General features: G+C 39.2%; 1 protein-coding gene across 15 annotated transcripts in view; it reads right to left on the reverse strand.

Moving 5' to 3' along the window:
- The window catches only part of LOC137240363 (uncharacterized), a 424,852-nt gene that overhangs the window by 396,385 nt on the left and 6,939 nt on the right, over window positions 1-21,528 (reverse strand). For 8 of the 15 annotated variants that reach the window (XM_067766485.1, XM_067766484.1, XM_067766497.1 and 5 more), the window contains exon 2: window positions 21,085-21,166. The exons of the other annotated variants lie outside the window; for them this stretch is intronic. In XM_067766485.1, coding sequence (XP_067622586.1) covers window positions 21,085-21,166 — 82 coding nt within the window. The remainder of the gene's footprint in view (window positions 1-21,084; window positions 21,167-21,528) is intronic. 15 annotated transcript variants of the gene reach the window in all.

Genomic DNA, 21,528 nt, shown 5'->3' on the forward strand with positions numbered 1-21,528 from the left:
GATTAAAAATTGTGACATCTATTGGAGTGGCCATACAAATAAGCACAGTTTCGGCGTCGGATTCGTGGTGGGAGAGAGACTTTGGACGAACGTCTCGCCGCTATCTGAATAAAAGCAACATTTTTTAATATATCATTCATCTGCGCCCATCCACAGACAGAGGAGAAAGACGATGAGGTGAAAGACGCTTTTTATGAACGATTAGAGCTCACATACGAGCGCTGCCCCCGCCATTATATAAAAGTCGAGCTTCGCGACTCTAACGTCAGGGTACGCAAAGAAGGTGTTTTTGGCCCCACAGTCGGAAAGTTCAGCCTACGCAATGAAACTTCTCCTAATGGACTGAGGCTGATTGACTTTGCCGGTACTTAAAACATGGTCATATCCAGCACGAGGTTCATGCATAAAAAGATACATCAAGCTACATGGCTGTCTCCTGATCGAAATACTCGCAATCAGATCGATCACGTTGTGATAGACGGACGGCATGCCTCCAGTGTTTTAGATGTGCGCACGATCCGAGGACCTAACATCGACTCGGATCATTATCTCGTCGCAGCCAAAATACGCACCCGCCTACGCGCGGATCAAACCAAGGAACAAAAAACACAAAGAAAGCTAGACGTCGAAAGGCTGCAATCGCAACAGACTGCCAATAATTTCGCAACTCGACTCTCACAGCTGTTCTCTGAGAGCACAACTCAGCCTGAATGAATACAAGAGCAGTGGGAGCATATCTCCAAAGCACTTCATACTGCCGCCGAGGAAAAAATTGGTTACCGGTGGCCACGAAAAAAGAACTGGTACGTTGAAGAATGCCGCGTTGCAACCGAAAGAAAAGACGCTGCCTACAGGGCTACGTTAAAAGCGAGCGCAACAAGAGGAGTGTGTGAACGCTACCGCGAGTTAAAAAGGGAAGCGAGACGCCTTTTCAGGAAGAAAAAAGCAGATGCAGAAAGCCGTGAGTGCGAGGAGCTGGAGCTACTAGCCACCAGGAATAACGCCCGAAAATTTTACCAAGCAATTCGGCGACAGACGGAAGGTTTTAAGACCGGGCCAAACTTCTGAAAGAACTAAAACGGCGACCTTGTAACTGATGTGCAGAGAGTACTTAGATTATGGAGGGAAACCTTCTCTGCTCTCCTAAATGGAGACAACGATTTACGATTTCTAAGTATTCTTTGCCCAGTCAACAAGAAGGGGGATACTGCAAACTGCACCAACTATCACGGAATCAGCCTTCTTAATATCGCATATAAGGTCCTGTCAAGTGTATTGTGAGAAAGATTAAAACCCACCGTAAATTAACTGATTGGACCTTATCAGTGCGGCTTCAGACCTGGTAAATCTACCATCGACCAGATTTTGACAATGCGCGAAATCTTGGAAAAAAAACGCGAAAAAAGAATCGACACACATCACCTCTTCGTCGATTTTAAAGCCGCCTTCGACAGCTTGAAAAGCAGCTGTCTATATGCCGCTATGTCTGAATTTGGTTTCCCCGCAAAACTTATACAGTCAGAATTGGAAAGGACCTCTCCGAGCCATTCGAAACTAAACGAGGTTTCAGACAGGAGACCCCTATCGTGCGAATTCTTTAATTTGATGCTGGAGAAAATTATACTAGTTGCAGAACTTAACCGCTCTGAAATAATATTCTATAAAAGCGTGCAATTACTGGCGTATGCTGATGACATTGATATCATCTACCTAGACACTCGCGCCGTTAGTTCTGCTTACTTCAAACTGGAAAATGAAGCGGTAAAGATATGTTTGATGGTGAATGAGGACAAAACGAAGTACATGCTGTCATCGAGCAAAGGGTCAGCGCATACGCGCCTTGGCAACCACGCTACTGTTGGCAGCCATAATTTCGAAATAGTAAAATCCTTCCTTTATATGAGAACCATCTTCAACACTAACAACATCAGCTCAGAAATCCAGCGAAGAATCACTCTTGCCAATAAATGCTACTTCGGACTAGGTAGGCAATTAAAAATTTAAGTCCTCTCTCGGCAAACGAAAATCATACTCTACAAGTCACTTATCGTACCCATCTTGATATATGGTGCAGAAGCATGGACCATGACAACATCAGATAAAGCGGTTCTGGGAGTTTTCGAGAGAAAAGTTCTTCGAAAGATTTATGGACCTCTACGCGTTGGTGATGGCGAGTACCGAAGAAGATTTAACGATGAGCTGTACGAGCTATACGCAGACATCAACATAGTTCAGCGAATTAAAACGCAGCGGCTGCGCTGGCTAGGCCATGTTATGCGAATGAAAGATAACGCTCCGGCCAAGAAAGTGTTTCTATCGGAACACGCCTATGGAAGCAGATGTAGAGGGCGGCCCCCACTCCGTTGGAAGGACCATGTGCAAAACGATTTAAACTCCCTTGGTGTGACCAAGCCGGTTGACATAGAGAAGGAGCGACTGGCGCGCCTTGTTGGACGGACAAAACCGTTTAAACGGTTAAGCGCCAATTAAGTAAGTAATATACGTATGGACTTTATATGGACTGCTCATTGCAAAAATTTATCTATACTTATGAAATTGTTTCGCATAAAATGAATACTAAAAAGTGTGTGTCTCCATTATACTCCACTTAAAATTTTGGTATGCGTTATACACTATGGGCCTAAGAGATGTGTGTCTTTACTATATCTCCATTCACTACCGCTATGCATTATTCTCCACGAGCGTTTTTAGTTGTAAATTTAGATGCATATACATGTTAAAAAAACACGGCTTTTGTCTTAAGTATCACCGAAGTCTGAAAAAGATACTAACAGCCTTATTTTGTTTAGCAAAAGATGCGCCTAATTAACGATACCTGCGTTGGCGATATCGTTAACTAATGTTACACTGAAGCTTGCGTTGTCGTTTATCTGCTAGCTTTCCGTTATTCATCCACGAAAGCGTTTTTCGTATGCGGTAGACGACATCGCTGATCCGCTTTACAACTTTGTACGGGCCTTCCCCCCTACACTGAACATTTGATGCAACACCTTTCCGCCAGTGAGGTTTGTATAACATACCGAATCTTTCTCCAGGAAATCTTCCGAATTGTTGTCTTTGTCGTACTTGTCTTTAATCTTAATCTCACATTCTGTTTTTTGGCCAATGGACTACTTCCAAGAGCTTAGCAGATTGGCTTTGCATCATTAGTATCGATTTAACGTTTCACAACATTAGTGCATCCTAGCTTAAAACGATTGCATTTGGGAACGGTCAACTAAGAAGTCCATCAATATGACTTTTCCAAAAATCTTTTGACCTTCCCAAATTAAAACTTCACATACTTACCGTTTCTCCCTGAATTTGGTTATACTCGCCAGTGACCAAATCAGATATGATTATGGAATGAGATCCGTATTTACAGTTAGTAAACGCTTTTTGGCATCCACATATCCTCCGACGGTAGGATTGCATTCAGCGAGCTCTAGCTCACCTCCTTAAGTTTTGTACTTCAGATCACCTATGTTGTGGGAACAACTAAGGTCGAGGCCGCAATGTTGTGAAATGTGACCTGGCTTCCCGCATTTGAAGCATTTGATTACTCTGTCACTCTGCAGTTCCGTTTCCTTTATTGCTTCCAATATTGTGTTCACCCAGTCTGGCCTTTCTACTTCCATATGGCGCGCCTTGAATGCTGGCTTACACAGTTAATGAGTGCGTGTGAGTTTGTACATGTCGCTCGCTTCGATTTGACATTGTGAGTTATATTTGTAGGTTTGAATGTTAGCTCTCTCAATGTAATCCACGGGTGTGCTCACATTTGCAAGGTGAGCCAATCTTTCAAAGGGCACCACGAACTCCTGCAAAATTTTACCAGTCTCCTGGAAGGGGCTCAGTAACCCCATTTGGTATATATGTATCCTATGCTTGCTTCCTTATCGCCTCTCTAGAACGCCCATCAACGTTTCGTAGTTGTTCCGCTCTCCTTCGATCTGTAAGATTTCAGCAGCAGGCCATTTCAATGTCACGAATAGCGCAACGTCTTCTCAAATAGGCGCTCGAATACCTGGAAAGAAACAAAACCGTCAAACGTTAATGATTTTGCCTCCAGAGTAGACGCTGAAGTGATTGGACGATTCAACTGTTACTCCTGGACACGACCTTTCAAAGCATAAGTCTCGGCCTCCATTTAAACTTGTCGACCACTGAGCCCTTCTTGAAAGTGCGTTAGTTTCTCTTCCATACGCGCTCCCAGTTGTGCAGAGATCTGCGAGGATATCTGTGTCGCCATTTCGAATATACGTAGCTCCTGTGCTTCAATCTTGGAGGTTATACGACTCCTTCGATTCGAGTTAAGATGACATATATGTGTTCTATTCTTCCAGCTGCGATGACCTGTTTGTGGATATTTGTGATGACATTTATGATATATGTACGTTTTCCATTTTCGTCGATATCTGTGCTAACAAAGGCAATATCGCGTTAGTCTCCCCGCTTGCGACTGCATGCGGACCTTTGTTCTTCTCCTCCATTTCAGGCGCTGACTCTTCCACGTCAGGATGAAAAGCGTGCTCATCAACGGCGACTCCTTCCGATTCCATAGTCGAGATTGTAGCTCGGATTTATTGCCAATGTTATTCAATCCACGGGCTTCCAACTTCTTTTTGAGCTGCTGAATCTTTAAATCACTTAGCTTACCATGTATTTGTTGTCTTTGAAATCTTCGGAATTCATTTAACAGTTCCTCTCCTGACACCAGCTGTAGCGAATTCTAAGAGACTCTCCATTATTCTGGACCTTCTGTTATGGTTCGAACTGTCGAAAAAATAACTCAAATATTCAGTTGACTATATTTTACTTACTTACTTAATTGGCGCTTAACCGTTTAAACGGTTATGGCCGTCCAACAAGGCGCGCCAGTGGCTCCTTCTCTCTGCCAACTGGCGCCAATTGGTCACACCAAGGAAGTTTAAATCGCTTTCCACCTAGTCCTTCCAACGGAGTGGGGGCCGCCCTCTAACTCTGCTTCCACAGGCGGGTTCCGATAGAAACACTTTCTTGGCCGGAGCGTCATCTTTTATTCGCGTAACATGGCCTAGCCAGAGCAGCCGGTGCTCATCGTTAAATCTTCTTTGGTATTCGCCATCGTTAACTACATGTATGTGCGTGAAATACTCTCTTCGCTCTTAGCTTCGCTGTTTTCATGTATGTGTGGCTGCTTGCTTTGCTGTTGGTGTGCATTTATTTACTAGCAGCATTGTGATGTATCGAAATGCTAATATTCACCAAAATATGTATTTTGCTCTCATGAAAATAGGGTTTATTATTTTCATAGCAAATTTAGGAACTGTTTTTTAAAAGTTAGCAAACAATGCGTGCGTTCGTTTTGCTTTTAATTTCTCGTTGATTAACGACTGAACCCCTATCATTATGATCTTAATACCCTTACTAACACAGTTTTGAGGAGCCCTAATTTAGACAATTCTTTAACATTTTTTTTTCTTTGATTCAAGGTTCGATTCGAGCTCAAGGCCAGAACAATAATTTTTTTCTAATGATAATTATTGTTATTTTTAAATTTTTCTAAATTTGAAAAATTGTATTTTGTTTTTGGAATAGTAAGTAGAAAATTTTTCAGACAACCTGCCATAGCTGCGCAGATAGATCCATTTCGAAGGGTGCTAAGCCTTCATCATCAGTACGCTTTAGGCACGCTGCGCTAACCATTTTTGACTGGCAAATTTGCTACTTCTATTCCTTTTACCAACTATATTTATTCAGTGTTGCGCCATCTGGTGTAAATCACTGATAATGCTGGATTTTTGTTTATTGTCAATTACTTTGTTTAACATTCCCAAGTGCTCATGGTTTATTAACAATTGTTTTTGTTTTTATCGGCCTATTGATAAATGATTCAAGGTTCGATTCGAGCTCAAGGCCAGAACAATAATTTTTTTCTAATGATAATTATTGTTATTTTTAAATTTTTCTAAATTTGAAAAATTGTATTTTGTTTTTGGAATAGTAAGTAGAAAATTTTTGAGAATTTTTTTTTTTTTTTTTTTATCAATACATTTATAGTTAGTTAATTTTTGGTCAAAGTTTGGGCTTGGGTGGGATCACAGGCAAGACACCTTTAAACGCACATTACATACTCAGCTGGGAGCTATGGAGACAAAATAAGGGAAAATCACCATGTAGGAAAATGAACCTAGGGTAACCCTGGATTGTGTTTGTATGACATGTTTATCAAATGGAAAGTATTAAAGAGTATTTTAAGGAGGAGTGGGTCATAGTTCTATAGGTGGACGCCATTTAGGGATATCGCCATAAAGGTGGACCAGGGCTGACTGTAGAATTTGTTTATATGATATGGATATCAAATGAAAGGTGTTAATGAGTATTTTAAAAGGGCGTGGGCTTAGTTCTATAGGCGGACGCCTTTTCCAGATATTGTCATAAAGGTGGACCAGGGGTGACTCTGGAATTTGTTTGTACGATATGGGTATCAAATGAAAGGTGTTAATGAGTATTTTAAAAGGGCGTGGGCCTTAGTTTTATAGGTGGACGCCTTTTCGAGATATCGCCATAAAGGTGGACAAGGGGTGACTCTAGAATGCGTTCGTACAGTATGGGTATCAAACGAAAGGTGGTAATGTGTATTTTAAAAGGGAGTGGGCCTTAGTACTACGGGGGGACGCCTTTTTGAGATATCGCCATAAATTTGGACCAGGGGTGACTCTAAAATTTGTTTGTACGATATGGGTATCAAATGAAAGGTGTTAGTGAGTATTTTAAAAGGGAGTGGGCCTCAGTTCTATAGGTGGACGCCTTTTCGGGATATCGTTATAAAGGTGGACCAGGGTTGACTCTAGAATGCGTTTGTACAATATGGGTATCAAACGAAAGGTGATAATGAGTATTTTAAAAGGAAGTGGGCCTTAGTTCTATAGGTGGACGCCTTTTTGAGATATCGCCATAAAGGTGGAACAGGGGTGTGTTTGTACGATATGGGTATCAAAATTAAGGTTAATGAGGGTTTTAAAAGGGAGTGGTGTTGGTTGTATATGTGAAGGCGTTTTCGAGATATCGACCAAAATGAGGACCAGGGTGTACCCAGAAAATCATCTGTCGGGTACCGCTAATTTATTTATATATGTAATACCACGAAGAGTATTCCTGCCAAGATTCCAAGGGCTTTTAATTTCGCCCTGCAGAACTTTTTCATTTTCTTCTACTTAATATGGTAGGTGTCACACCCATTTTACAAAGTTTTTTTCTAAAGTTGTATTTTGCGTCAATAAACCAATCCAATTATCATGTTTCATCCCTTTTTTCGTATTTGGTATAGAATTATGCAGGCATGCTTAACCAACGAAACGATATCATTTCGTTACGATAATCAACGTTAATAAACGAAACGAAGTCATTTCGTTTCGTTTATTAACGTTAAGATCGTCAAATTAACGAAATGATTTCGTTTCGTTTTCTGCCATATCAAAACGAAATCAAATCGTTTATGTTGATTATTAATTTCAAACTATGCTGGCAAAGCTGATTGATGGCGGAGTCATTAAAGGTGAAAGCATTAGCCAAGCTGATTGCAACTTTTCTCATGAATTTTGACAGTACGAACATTTCTCAGAGTATTTTTGACATTACCACCAACGAATTACACAAACAAATTACATAGTGTTTGTGTGTGTATGTGCGCTCGTTGTTACCACCTTACGGCTTCACCATGGCTATAGCATTGCCAGCACAATTCAAACATAAAGTATCACGTTTTTGTTAACGTTTTTAACGTTAACGAAAGCTTTTCGTTTCGGTTAAAAACGAGATACAATTTATCTTGATAATTTCTTTATCGATAATATTTCGAAGTGTTTCAACGGAAACGGTGGAAATTTTTTGATAAACGATTAGCTTAACGTTAAGGTGCATCCCTGGAATTATGGCATTTTTTTTCAGTTTTCGTAATTTTCAATATCGAAAAAGTGGGCGTGGTGATAGCCGGATTTCGGCCATTTTTGATACCAATACAAAGTGAGTTCAAATAAGTACGTGAACTGAGTTAGTAAAGATATATCGATTTTTGCTCAAGTTATCGTGTTAACGGCCGAGCGGAAGGACAGACGGTCGACTGTGTATAAAAACTGGTCGTGGCTTTAACCGATTTCTCCCTTTTTTACAGAAAAAAGTTATCGTCCTAGAATCTAAGCCCCTACCAAATTTCACAAGGATTGGTAAATTTTTGTTCGACTTATGGCATTAAAAGTAGGGAGTGCCACAAAATCCCCAAAGAAAAAAAATACCCAAACACATAATCCCCAAATTCAAAATCCCCAAAAACAAAATCCCCAAAATCAAAATCCCCAAACACAAAATCCCAGTGCTATGATAAACATCTTGACCGTGTAAGAAATAGCAATATCTCTTTCCTCTTTCATTCATATTTATGTATGTATAACTGTATATTGACGTTTTGGCAATACATATGTATTTTTACTTATCCATATATAGGACTGCTAGTCGCTCTAATTCGAACAAGCTAACAGAAGCATGTACTACGCAGAAGGACATCACCGTGGCGGTAGCCACGGTTATACCACACACCCGGACTTGGCATGGCGTAGCCCAGGGTTATTTTTTATAAGCGCGACCGAAGGCCGCCTATGCAGAAAGTTGGTATGGATTATTAGCCTTTTTTGGTCGCGGCGATTTTAAACCTAATTCGGATTTATTTCACACATAAAATGGGGATTTTGATTTTGGGGATTTTGATTTTGGAAATTTTGATTTTGGGGATTTTGATTTGGGGATTTTGTTTTGGGGATTTTGATTTTGGGGATTTTGATTTTGGAAATTTTGATTTTGGGGATTTTGATTTGGGGATTTTGATATTGGGGATAACGTGGTAGACCCTTAAAAGTATCATAGACAAATTAAATGAAAAAGGGCGGAGCCACGCCCATTTTGAAATTTTCTTTTATTTTTGTATTTTGTTGCACCATATCATTACTGGAGTTGAATTTTGACATAATTTACTTATAAGTATACTGTAAGGATATTAAAATTTTGTTAAAATTTACTTAAACAAAAAGTGGGCGTGGTCGTTCTCCCATTTTGCTAATATAGTAACAGGAGTAACGTTCCTGTCAAATTTCATCATGATATCTTCAGCGACTTCCAAATTACAGCATGCAAAACTTTTAAATTATCTTCTTTTAAAAGTGGGCGGTGCCACGCCCGTTGTCCAAAATTTTACTAATTTTCTACTCTGCGTCATAAGTTCAACTCACCTACCAAGTTTCATCGCTTTATCCGTCTTTGGTAATGAATTATCGCACTTTTTCGGTTTTTCGAAATTTTCGATATCGAAAAAGTGGGCGTGGTTATTGTCCGATATCGTTCATTTTAAACAGCGATCTGAGATGAGAGCCCGGGAACCTACACACCAAATTTCATCAAGAGACCTCAAAATTTACTCAAGTTATCGTGTTAACGGACGGACGGACGGACATAGCTCAATCAATTTTTTTTCGATACTGATGATTTTGATATATGGAAGTCTATATCTATCTCGATTCCTGTACATTGTTGTACAGTGTACAACCAACCGTTATTCAATCAAAGTTAATATGTTCTGTGAGCTCTGCTCCACTGAGCATAAAAATACATTAGCTATTGTGTCAATTGCGCTGTGTATGACAAAGTATTCCATGCAAAATCTGATTATAATAGGCATTTTATCAAACAATTGCCGTGTTTTTTTAAACGCGTATACGTTTCGTTTGCGCGTGAAAAAAAAACGCCTATCCTCGCTTAGATAATGCTTAGGAGGCCCATCTAGCGGCAGTGGTTAAACAACTAGCTACAGCTACAGGGTGTACCAAAAAGCGGAGACACAACCCTCTGTTGTATTTCTGTGTATAACGTATAGCTGAATCTATTGTGATAGATAGTGGACGCGCATAGAATACATGGAATTAGTGCAGAGGCTGAAACATGGGCACATATTTCAGTTACATCTGAGTATAATGCGTATTGAAATTTAGTAGTACAAATTTTATGCCTAGCAATTTCAGAGGTGTATTTAAAGTTTGTCGCTTAGCAGTCCATATGAAGTTTAAGCGTAAACGTATATAGACGTGAAAAAAAGCACAGCTATTATTAGTATCAAAAAGGCCAACCTAATAAAATCGCATTCCCTTGCGTAACGTACGAACATAAGCCATAGAAAACAGCCGCGATGCGTTTTTATTAGGTTGGTCTGTTAGGTAGGAGGTGGAGCCTTGTGTAGAAGTCCACGAAAGTGGGCAAAACTTCTGACCGCCATTCAACAGGGAATGGCCAGAGCGATTCTTTTGCATGCGGTTCAAGCAGCTCACTACTGCCGGTATCTTGCGGCCAAGTATCCCCTGGGTAGCCGCTAAACAACGTCCGCTCCCTGATTGGGATTGGTGCAGATGCCCGGCTGGTTGATGTCCTCGTCAAAGTAAAATCTGACATCACCGCCATCCAAGAAATGCGTTGGACGAAGCAAGGAAGACATCTATTGGAAATGCCATACAAATAAGCGCAGTTTCGGCGTCGGATTCGTGGTGGGAGAGAGACTTTGTCGCCAAGTGCTGGCGTTCACGCCTGTGGACGAGCGTGCACTCCGAATAAAATCAAAATTTTTTAATATGTCATTCATCTGCGCCCATGCGCCGACAGAGGAGAAATACGATGAGGTGAAAGACACTTTTTATGAACAATTAGAACGCACATACGAGCGCTGCCCCCGTCATGATATAAAAGCGGTGGTTGGCGACTTTAACGCCAGGGTGAGCAAAGAAGATGTTTTTGGCCCTACAGTCGGAAAGTTCAGCCTACACAATGAAACTTCTCCTAAGGGACTGAGGCTGATTGACTTTGCCGGTGTTCGAAACATGGTCATATCCAGCACGAGGTTCATGCATAAAAAAATACATCAAGCTACATGGCTGTGTCCTGATCGAAATACTCGCAATCAGATCGATCACGTTGTGATAGACGGACGGCATGCCTCCAGTGTTTTAGATATGCGTACGATCCGAGGACCTAACATCGACTCGGACCATTATCTCGTTGCAGCCAATATACGCAGCCGCCACAACGCGGCTAAAACCAAGGAACAAAAAACACAAGGAAAGCTAGACGTCGAAAAGCTTCAATCACAACAGACTGCCAATTATTTCGCAACTCGACTCTCACACCTGCTCTCTGAGAGCACAATTCATCCTGAATGAATACAGGAGCAGTGGGAGCATACCTCCAAAGCACTTCGTACTTCGAGCATAAAATTGGTAACCGGCGTCCACGAAAAAACAACTGGTACGATGAAGAATGCCGCGTTGCAACCGAAAGAAAAGACACTGCCTGAAGGGCTACGTTAAAAGCGAGCGTGACAAGAGGAGTGTGTGAACGCTATCGTGAGTTGAAAAGGGAAGCGAGACGCCTTTTCAGGAAGAAAAAAGCAGAAGCAGAAAGGCGTGATTGCGAGGAGCTTGAGCTGCGAGCCACCAGGAATAACGCACGAAAATTTTACCAAAAAATACGGCGACAGACGGAAGGTTTTATGACCGGGGCAAACTCCTGTAGGAATGAAAACGGCGACCTTGTAACTGATGTCCAGAGAGTGCTTAGATTATGGAGGGAACACTTCTCTGCTCTCCTAAATGGTGGAAGCAATTCACCGCGCAGAGATGAAGAACCCGATCCCGCAATCGATGATGATTGAATATATGTCCCGCCGTCCGATTATGACGAAGCTAGAATAGCAATAACCAGATTGAAAAACAACAAGGCCGTGGGCGCTGATGGATTGCCTGCGGAGCTATTCAAGTACGGCGGCGAGGAGTTGGTAAGGCGCATGCAGCAGCTTCTTAGCAAAATATGGGCGGACGAGTGCATGCCCGACGGTTGGAATCTAAGTCTTCTTTGACCAGTCCACAAGAATGGGGATACTGCAAAATGCACCAACTATCGTGGAATCAGCCTTCTTAATATCGCATATAAGGTCCTTTCAAGAGTATTGTGCGAAAGATTGAAGCCCACCGTGAACCGCCTGATTGGACCTTATCAGTGCGGCTTCAGACCTGGTAAATCTACTATCGATCATATTTTCATAATGCGCCAAATCTCGAAAAAAACCGTATAAAGAGAATCGACACACATCACCTCTTCGTCGACTTTAAAGCCGCCTTCGACAGCAGGAAAAGGAGCTGCCTATATTCCGCTATGTCTGAATTTGGTTTCCCCGCAAAACTTATACGGCTGTGCAAAAGGACGTTGAGCAACACCATCAGCTCAGTCAGAATTGGGAAGGACCTCTCCGAGCCGTTCGAAACTAAACGAGGTTCAGACAGGATGACCCCCTATCGTGTGATTTCTTTAATTTGATGCTGGAGAAAATTATACTTATATGCAGAACTTAACCGCACTGGTACAATATACTATAAAAGCGTGCAATTACTGGCATATGCTGATGACATTGATATCATCGGCCTAAACACCCGCGCTGTTAGTTCTGCTTACTCCAAACTGGAAAAAGAAGCGGTAAAGATGGGTTTGATGGTGAATAAGGACAAAACGAAGTACCTGCTGTCATCCAGCAAAGAGTCAGCGCATACGCGCCTTGGCTACCACGCTACTGTTGGCAGCCATAATTTCGAAATAGTAAAAGACTTCGTTTATTTGGGAACCAGCATCAACATTAGCAAGAACATCAGCACTGAAATACAGCGAAGAATCAATCTTGCTAATAAATGCTACTTTGGACTAGGTAGGCAACTGAAAAGTAAAGTCCTCTCTCGGCGAACGAAAATCATACTCTACAAGTCACTTATCGTATCCGTCCTGCTATATGGGGCAGAAGCATGGACCATGACAACAGCAGATGAAGCGGCTTTGGGAGTGTTCGAGAGAAAAGTTCTTCGAAAGATTTATGGACCTCTACGCGTTGGCAATGGCGAGTACCGAAGAAGATTTAATGATGAGCTGTACGAGCTATACGCAGACATCAACATAGTCCAGCGATTGAAACGCAGCGGCTGCGCTGGCTAGGCCATGTTATGCGAATGAAAGATGATGCTCGGAACCCGCCTATGGAAGCAGAGGTAGAGGGCGGACCCCACTCCGTTGGAAGGACCAGGTGGAAAACGATTTAAACTCCCTTGGTGTGACCAATTGGCGCCGGTTGGCGGAGCGAAGGAGCGACTGGCGTGCCTTGTTGGACGGCCATAACCGTTTAGACGGTTAAGCGCCAATTAAGTAAGTAAGTAACACAGATATCTCCATACACATATGTAAGTTGTACAATTTTATATGAAAACAATATTACATCTTGTTAAAAGTGGTCTTAAGTATCAGACAGCGTTCGAAACAAGCTACGACCCATGGAAACTTTCAGTCTTTTTTTTTTTTTTTTTTGTTTAGGAATGACGTACTTTGTGTCTAGGGAGGCAGTGCCATAATGGCATATGTGGATCATGGCCTAGGACTACTGTTGTGGCTGCTATAATTCGAATTTAATTTCTCTCGGGCGCATTACATCTATGTAGCATATCTGACTCAAAACGTTGCAGTTATAACTCTCTCTCCCTCTTCTGTAGCTTCTAATTTTACATATTTTTCACTATTTAAAAGAAAAATAATAGCATTAGGTAATAACTTTAATACTTTGTAAATTAATTGGTTTTTATCTTAATCCGCTAACCTGTTTTTGAGTAGGGTTCGTATTGGCACGCACATGTGCAGAAAATAATTCCTCACTTAATTAGCTGCTCACACACATGAGTACATATGCAGAACTCATATCGAAAGCAGTTTTATAAAGAAAACTAGCAGACCCGTCAGACGTTGTTCTGCCCTAAATTTGGTCTATCTGCATACATTTTAATAAGCTTTTTCTCTCTAACTCTGCCCTCCCCTCTTCCCTTCTTCTTAATCACTTTATCCACTCCTCCCTCCGTCTTTTTCGCTTCATCTATCTCTATTTTCGTCTCACTATATCTCTTTCTCAGTCTCCTTAAACTTCCCTCTTTTCTCTTCTCTCAAGTTTTTCCCATTCTTCTTCATCCTTTATTGCCAGTCCCAGAGGATGGTATGTATTTTGTTCCAGTCCCATTCCGAGTTCCAGTCCCGCTCCGAGTCTCAGTCCCTATCCTAGTCCTAATCTCATTCCCAGCCCGTCTCTGGTCTACTTCCCCGAAAAAAGAATCGTAAATACTAATATAGGCAAATTTATATACCGAATTTCAGGCAAATCGAATAGGGCGTATGTAAATAGGTATGTGGGTATTATAAATTCATGCTTTTTTTTCGGCTTCGCATGCATATTTATCAGTTTTGCCAGGTTTATGCGACTAAATCGAATATCACAATGAACATTACTTTAAAGCTCTGAGCAACAGCTTCCATTTAATATCCATATTACACACACATTCTAGGGGTATCCGGGTCCACGTTTTCGTCTATATCTCGAGACCCTAGTCACCCAGCGGTATAAATTACTCTGTACTAAAGCACACATCAACAGCTTCAATTTGATACCCATAATGTGAAAACAAAAATCTAGTGTTATCTTGATACACGTTTTGGCCTATATCTCGAAACCCTAGTTACATATAGGTATGAAAACTACCCTGCACTAAAGCACTCATAAACAGCTTCAATTTGATACCCATAATGTAAAAGGAAAAATCTAGTGTTATCTTGATTCACGTTTTGGCCTATATCTCAAGACCCTAGATATGAAAATTTACCCTGTATTAAAGCACTCATCAACAGCTTTCATTTTTTATCCTTCTTGTACAAACACTTTCTAGGGGTATCCGGGTCCACGTTTTGGCCTCAATCTCGAGACCCTAGTCACCAATAGGTATGAATACTACCCTGTACTAAAGCACTCATCAACATCTTTCATTTGTTATCCATATTCTATAAACACATTCTAGGGGTACCCGGGTCCACATTTTGGCCTATATCTCTAGACCCTAGTCACCCACGGGTACGAAAAATACCCCGTATCAAAGTACTCATAAACAGCTTCCATTTGATGCCCACATTGTACAAACATATCCCAGGATTACCCAGCTCCACGTTTTGATCTCAAGACCCTATCCATAACGGGATAAAAAGTATCCTATGTCTGTTTCCTGGTTCTAAGCTATCCCTCCACCCGTTTTCAGCCAAATCTGTTCATCCGTTCTTGAGTTATAAATAGTGTAATTAACACCACTTTCTCTTATATACATATGTACATATATACATCACATTAGAAACTTCAAAAATAACAGTATTTCTCCACTATTTAGTGGATGTTATTATACAATCTACAAACTTCAATCACTCTATCTTTTAACAAGTAAGGAAGGCTAAGTTCGGGTGTAACCGAACATTACATACTCAGTTGAGAGCTATGGAGACAAAAAAGGGAAAATCACCATGTAGGAAAGTGAACCTAGGGTAACCCTGGAATATGTTTGTATGACATGGGTATCAAATGGAAGGTATTAAAGAGTATTTTAAAAGTGAGTGGGCCATAATTCTATAGGTGGACGCCATTTCGGTATATCGCCACAAAGGTGGACCAGGCGTCACTCTAGAATGTGTTCGTACGATATGGGTAGCAAATGAAAGGTGTTAATGAGTATTTTAAAAGGGAGTGGGCCGTAGTTATATAGGTGGACGCCTTTTCGAGACATCGCCATAAAGGTGGACCAGGGATGACTGTAGAATGCGTTTGTACGATATGGGTATCAAATGAAAGGTGTTAGTGAGTATTTTAAAAGGCAGTGGGCCTCAGTTCTATAGGTGGACGCCTTTTCGGGATATCGTTATAAAGGAATATCGTTATTTGGCTAACGTTTTTCATCCTCTCTTATTTCCTCTCCACTCTGTATTTTTTAGTTTAGTTTAAATGACATGTTCAACTTCCTCATCCCCCTCATTTTTCCGTAAATCTTCCCATTTTTTCTCTTACTCTTGCTCTTGCTGATCCATCAGGAGTTCGGGGTCGCCAGAGCCTCGGCTGTTAATGAAACAGGATTCGCCACGGATAGGTGAGGTTGACAATTGAGTTGGAGAAGCTATATATTGCGCTGGTAACCCCTTGAAAGGGTTGCGCTACACAACTCTTGAATCTATTTGGTATTTTAGTCGCCTCTTACGACAGGCATACCTACTGCGAGTATATTCTAACCCCCTAACCCGCTGGGGTCATGCTCTTGCTCTTATGTAACTCTAACATCAGTATTACTCTTAATCTTATCCTTATGTTATTCTACTCTTTCTGTACACTTCTTTTTACTACTTTTTCTTAAACCAATATCTTCATTCTTACTTTTACTCTCGCTCTTACTCTTCGTCTTATTCTCTTTACTTTTCAGACTTACCTCCAACTTCCTCTACTTTTTCTCCTATTTCTTTTCATCTTCTCGTTTCCAATGTGTGAGACATATCGAGTTAAAGAGTCAAATTCCGCACATTACACTCAATTTATAATGTCAACATATCTCAACCAAACAACTGCATTTCCCCCAGCATAACCGAAAAACTCAGCGCTTTCTCGGCATACAAAAAAATTATTTAAATAAAGACAGAACACAATGTTTCTGTTTTCCTCCTACGCGTTTCGATGAAATTTTTTCATCTTCATCAGGGAGAATGTATATTTATCATAAAGTATAACATAAACAAAAACAAACATTTAAACATTAATTAGAACTAGTATCGCCTGTGGTCGAAATTCGACCAATTTGTATTTTTTTCAATTTTCGATTCAGTCAAGTTGCATTTAAATAATAACAAACTAAGTTGAAATAAAAGAATATACAATAAAATAAAATAAGAAATAAAATAAATTAGCATAAAAAAAATATAAAAAATTTAATATTATATTTCTGTAGCAAATTTATTATTTTTTGCTCAGTATAAGACGTACTTTATCTAAAATGAGGATTAAATCTGCAAATGCAAAAACATTTTTGGGCAAATTTGCCATTAATTGTTATAAATAAATTTAGTTAGTTTCAACAAAAGCTAAATCAATATATGTGATTTCATGTTTTTTTGAAAGCAACTAAAATAAAAAACAAAAAATCTGTTAAATAAAGACCTATGTATTTATGTGTAATTTTTCCAAAAAAATGGGCCGGTTAAATTATTACTTCTCTTTAAAGTTTCTTTGTGCGCTAACAATTATTTTGGAACAATTTTTTTAGGATCTTGGTAGAGACCAATATAGGTAAATGGCAACAATGGGGAAACAACATTTTATTCGAACTGAAAATGAGTGATGGAGTAGTTCTCTCGCCGTTTGGCGCCTGCGAGCATTTACAGTTTTGAAATGGGCCGTTATGATGCCGGTTGCCGTTTTACCTAAAATCGGAAACGTTTTTGGAACGTTTTCATATACAACGTGAAATTTTCCGATTCAGCCAAGCCGTTTTTTCCGTATTGAAAATTTATAAAGTGGGGCCACGTGTACAGTTTCAACTTTTGTGAAGTTTTTCAGCCAAAAATTTTTCATTTTCGAATTAATGTAATGGCCATATTATAATTACAATCGAACAAAGTTATCCTAATAATAAATATAGTAGAGTAATATACCGCCTATGCAATATTTCGACCTAAAATCGAAAACGTTTTTGGGTCGTTTTTTTCGTTTAATATACAACGTAAAATTTTCCGATGCAATCAAGTTGCATTTAAATAATAATAAACTAAGTTGAAATAAAAGATAATATAATAAAATAAGAAATGTCAAAATAAATTAGCATAAAAGACAATATAAAAATTTTAATGTAATATCTTTGTAGTAAATTTATTTATTTTTTGTTCAGTATAAGACGTGCTATATCTAAAATGAGCATAAAATCTGGAAATGCAAAAACCATTTTGGATCAAATTTGCAATTCATTGTTATAAATAAATGAATTTAAGGAGTATGAACAAAAGTTGACTCATTATTTGTGATTTCATGTTTTTTTTTTTTTGAAAGCAACTAAAATAAAAAACAGAGAATATGTTAAATAAAGGCCTATGCATTTACGTGTATATAAAATTTGTCAAAAAAAAAAAAGGCGGGTTAAGTTATTACTTCTCTTTAAAGTTTTTTTCGTGCGCTAACAATTATTTTAGAACAGTTTTTTAAGGAGTTTGGTACAGACCAATATATGTAAGTGGCAACAATGGGAAACACTATTTTATTTGAACTGAAAATGAGTGAGGCAGTAGTTCTCTCACCGTTTAACGCGTACGAATATGTACATATGTAGATGAAACATTTGAGCAACGCGACAATGTAGCTTTTGGAATTTCGAATTCAGGGGGGTTTGTGAACATAATGGGTCCTACAGATGGAAATTTCGATATTTGCACAGATTTTCGAATTTAAAAAAAAACTTTTTCTATTAATTATAAACAAATAGAGTAATATTTGTTAACAAAAATAGGCCTATGCACTGCGGCTGATCCATGCGAATCAATTCATATAATTTTTATATGATTTTACGTACGCTAACTATGCGAAACAGCCTGTCAGTTGATTGTATGTAAATTTTGTTAGCGTATTAATATATAGATTACACAATTCACATCACTCTGTCATTAGCATACTACTTACATTCAATTTATAACATTAAAACTTGAACTTCTAAACATAAATAAACAAAACTTTACATTTTATTTACTGCCTCCATTCATGTTTCCTGCTTCGTCCATTGAACTATGGTCTGGTGAGCACTGTTTGCTGGCAAAAGCTCGAGGAGTTATCCGATTGTTTTGAAAATTCGTATACATGGGGTTTCGAGGTCAGTGGGTCTGACGTATCCAAGGCTCTGCAAAATACGTCGCCAAGGTTATTAACTCTGATGTTTTTGCGAGCATGGTGCAGTTTATCGAATTTGTAAAGTTTGTGTCTACTCTCTGATGCATCTTCCCCAAAATATCCAACTCGAAGTATCATGCTCTTAATAATTTGTTTCGAGTGAATGAGAACTTCGTATACGGTAGTTGTCATCGGGCACCAAGGATATTTTTTATACATGTTTTCTGCTGTTCGGAAACAGAAAAGCGGAAAAGTCTAGCGGAAGTTGGCATGACAAGCATGTCAGCATTATGTGTAAATTATGTATAAGCTCTTTGTGAACACCAGTGATTTCTGCAAATATTTCATTATTCAAAAAAGCGCGTCGTGATGTGTTCCCGTCATTTGTATTTCCAAACCCTCCAACTCTTGGTTTGTCAACATGCAGCCCAAGTTTTTCCCAAAACAAGTCTTGAATTTTCTTTTTGTTTTCTTCAACTATGCGCTTATCTGATTCATTGCGAATTTGCCACTTTTTTACATCTTTTTTATAACTAAGATGAACAACGAATTCAAAAAACCCTATCCAGCAATGTAAAGGACTTATTCCATATCTCAAACTGCCAGGATTTGGTTTGAACTTATCTGACGAGGGGTCTGTTATTTTTAAAAAGTCTTTTGGAGTTGCACTGCATATCGGACAGGTTTTAGTTGATCTGGTTTCAGTTAATATAATTAAAACTTTTCCATCAATTGCTTTCAAATAAAACTTGCAATTTATTTGGAGTTTTTTCTGAGCATCTATTGGAATTACCATAAAATGTTTACAGCTGCATCTTTTAAACATAAAGGTGGAAACGTGGTAGCAAGGAGCGAAGTGTTCAATTGCGATGATATTGATGAGGACGGAAAGTTCTGTTTAAAAAGAGAATGGCCGTGCTACTATCAAACCCGTAACTGATAGATAAATCAGCAACTAAAAGTTCCTCTTTTTTGGACTCCATGGTTGCAAGGATTACGTCCTTTTGTAACTCAACAATTCTTTCGGTTGTGTGCCTTATTAACATGTGTAACGAAACTTTTGCATAATTTTCTGTTACAGTGATTCTTGCTGGTCGGCACCTGCGTTTTTTACTTAAAATCTCTTCATATGGTGGGCAAATGTAAAAATTTTGCTAAGGCTTTATTTCAAGACATCGGAATGGGAGATCTTGCGTTAAATTATTTTCAACATCTTTTCTGAGTTTAGAAACATTTGTGGGATTTTGACAAACTGCCCTCAAAGTAGCAGCTAAATCAACATTACCTCTTTTTCCCTGCAAAAATCGTTGGATCATGTGTTCCATTGGAGCACTTACCATTATACTCCACTGTAATGCAGCAATGGACCAACTCATGTTTCTACAGGAACATATTGTAAGCTCGTTTTTAACGATTGTAATCACTACACGATGTTTATTGGACTGTGGGTACTCCATTGATTACTCTGGTGTAATGCGGAGCTGGAGTATATGGTCCAGTCCTAGGACATCGCAATGTTAACATCTTCATGTATGAATTGTGGTTAATTTTGGAGCACTCGCTTGGTCCATAGCGAGTACTCCATACATGCATGCATGGAGTACTCGCAATTTTTGCAGGGTTACCGCAGCCGTAGAAGTAGCACGAAGCATTAAACCTAGGATGATTTCTTGACTTTCTGCCAGCTTCGCAGCCTGTGGGATCGGCTGGTTTTTCATTGAAACCAAGTGGTTGTGGCCCATTTTTGATATGGGGGTTAAAGAAAATGATTTCGGTTTTTTTATTATAGCTTCCGTTTGAAGCCATTCAGCGTTTTTCCTCAAAAAATATTCGGGCGTTCTCTAACATTTCTCCCATCTTTCACCCATTTGCAGGCATATTAGTCTTGATTTTTCCTTCAGGTATCTGTCATACTCTTCAGTTGCACTTTCTTTAATTATGTTTTTTAACAGAAAGTTGAAAACAGCGGTTTTTCTCTTATAATTTTTCACTGCTTCTTTCCAAACATCGAAAAGCACCGATACACGCACGTAGAAGTTTTCTAAGAAAAAGGGCTTTTATTCAAAAAGCGCAACGTAAGCCCTCAAACTCAAAATTGAATGTGTTTTATGCTCAAAGAAGTTTTAGGTCAGACAACCTAAGACTTTTTTGTAGCTCTCCTTAACTAGGAGTATTATCATCAAAATTAGAGCCCTCTTTGAAAGGGATTTTATTTTTTATCTAGCAATCAATAGAAATTGTTTTTTCCTTTAATCACAAATACTTACCTTCCTTATTGACCTCCATTCACTCTTTTTTTTAAATGTATGCAATATCCGAGGAATTATTAAACTTTTAAATACGAGGAAGCTGAAAAGGAACTATTAAATTTTTTGTTTCGAAATGCGAAATTTGACAGCTGAAATCATTACTGCCAAATATTTAAAGAAAAAACTAAGTATGCACTTTCTTAGTCTGAAGTATTATTTTTATTTATAAATTTTTTTTTTTTTTTTTTTTTTTTTGAGCTCGATTCGAACCCGCGATCTTTATTTTTTTTTTTTTTTATAAAAAAATTGATATCGGATACTTTAGAAAATGACTTTTGGCCAGCAAACCCCGGACACCAGACCATAGGGTTTGGCTGATAATGCCGCCATATAAGCGCAGTTAATATTGTTGACGTCTTCTTTAAAATTCATTGCAGTATTGATTTTTTTTTTGTATTCGTA

Source organism: Eurosta solidaginis, chromosome 2 (genome assembly GCF_040869045.1).
Source record: "Eurosta solidaginis isolate ZX-2024a chromosome 2, ASM4086904v1, whole genome shotgun sequence".
NCBI lineage: Eukaryota > Metazoa > Arthropoda > Insecta > Diptera > Tephritidae > Eurosta > Eurosta solidaginis.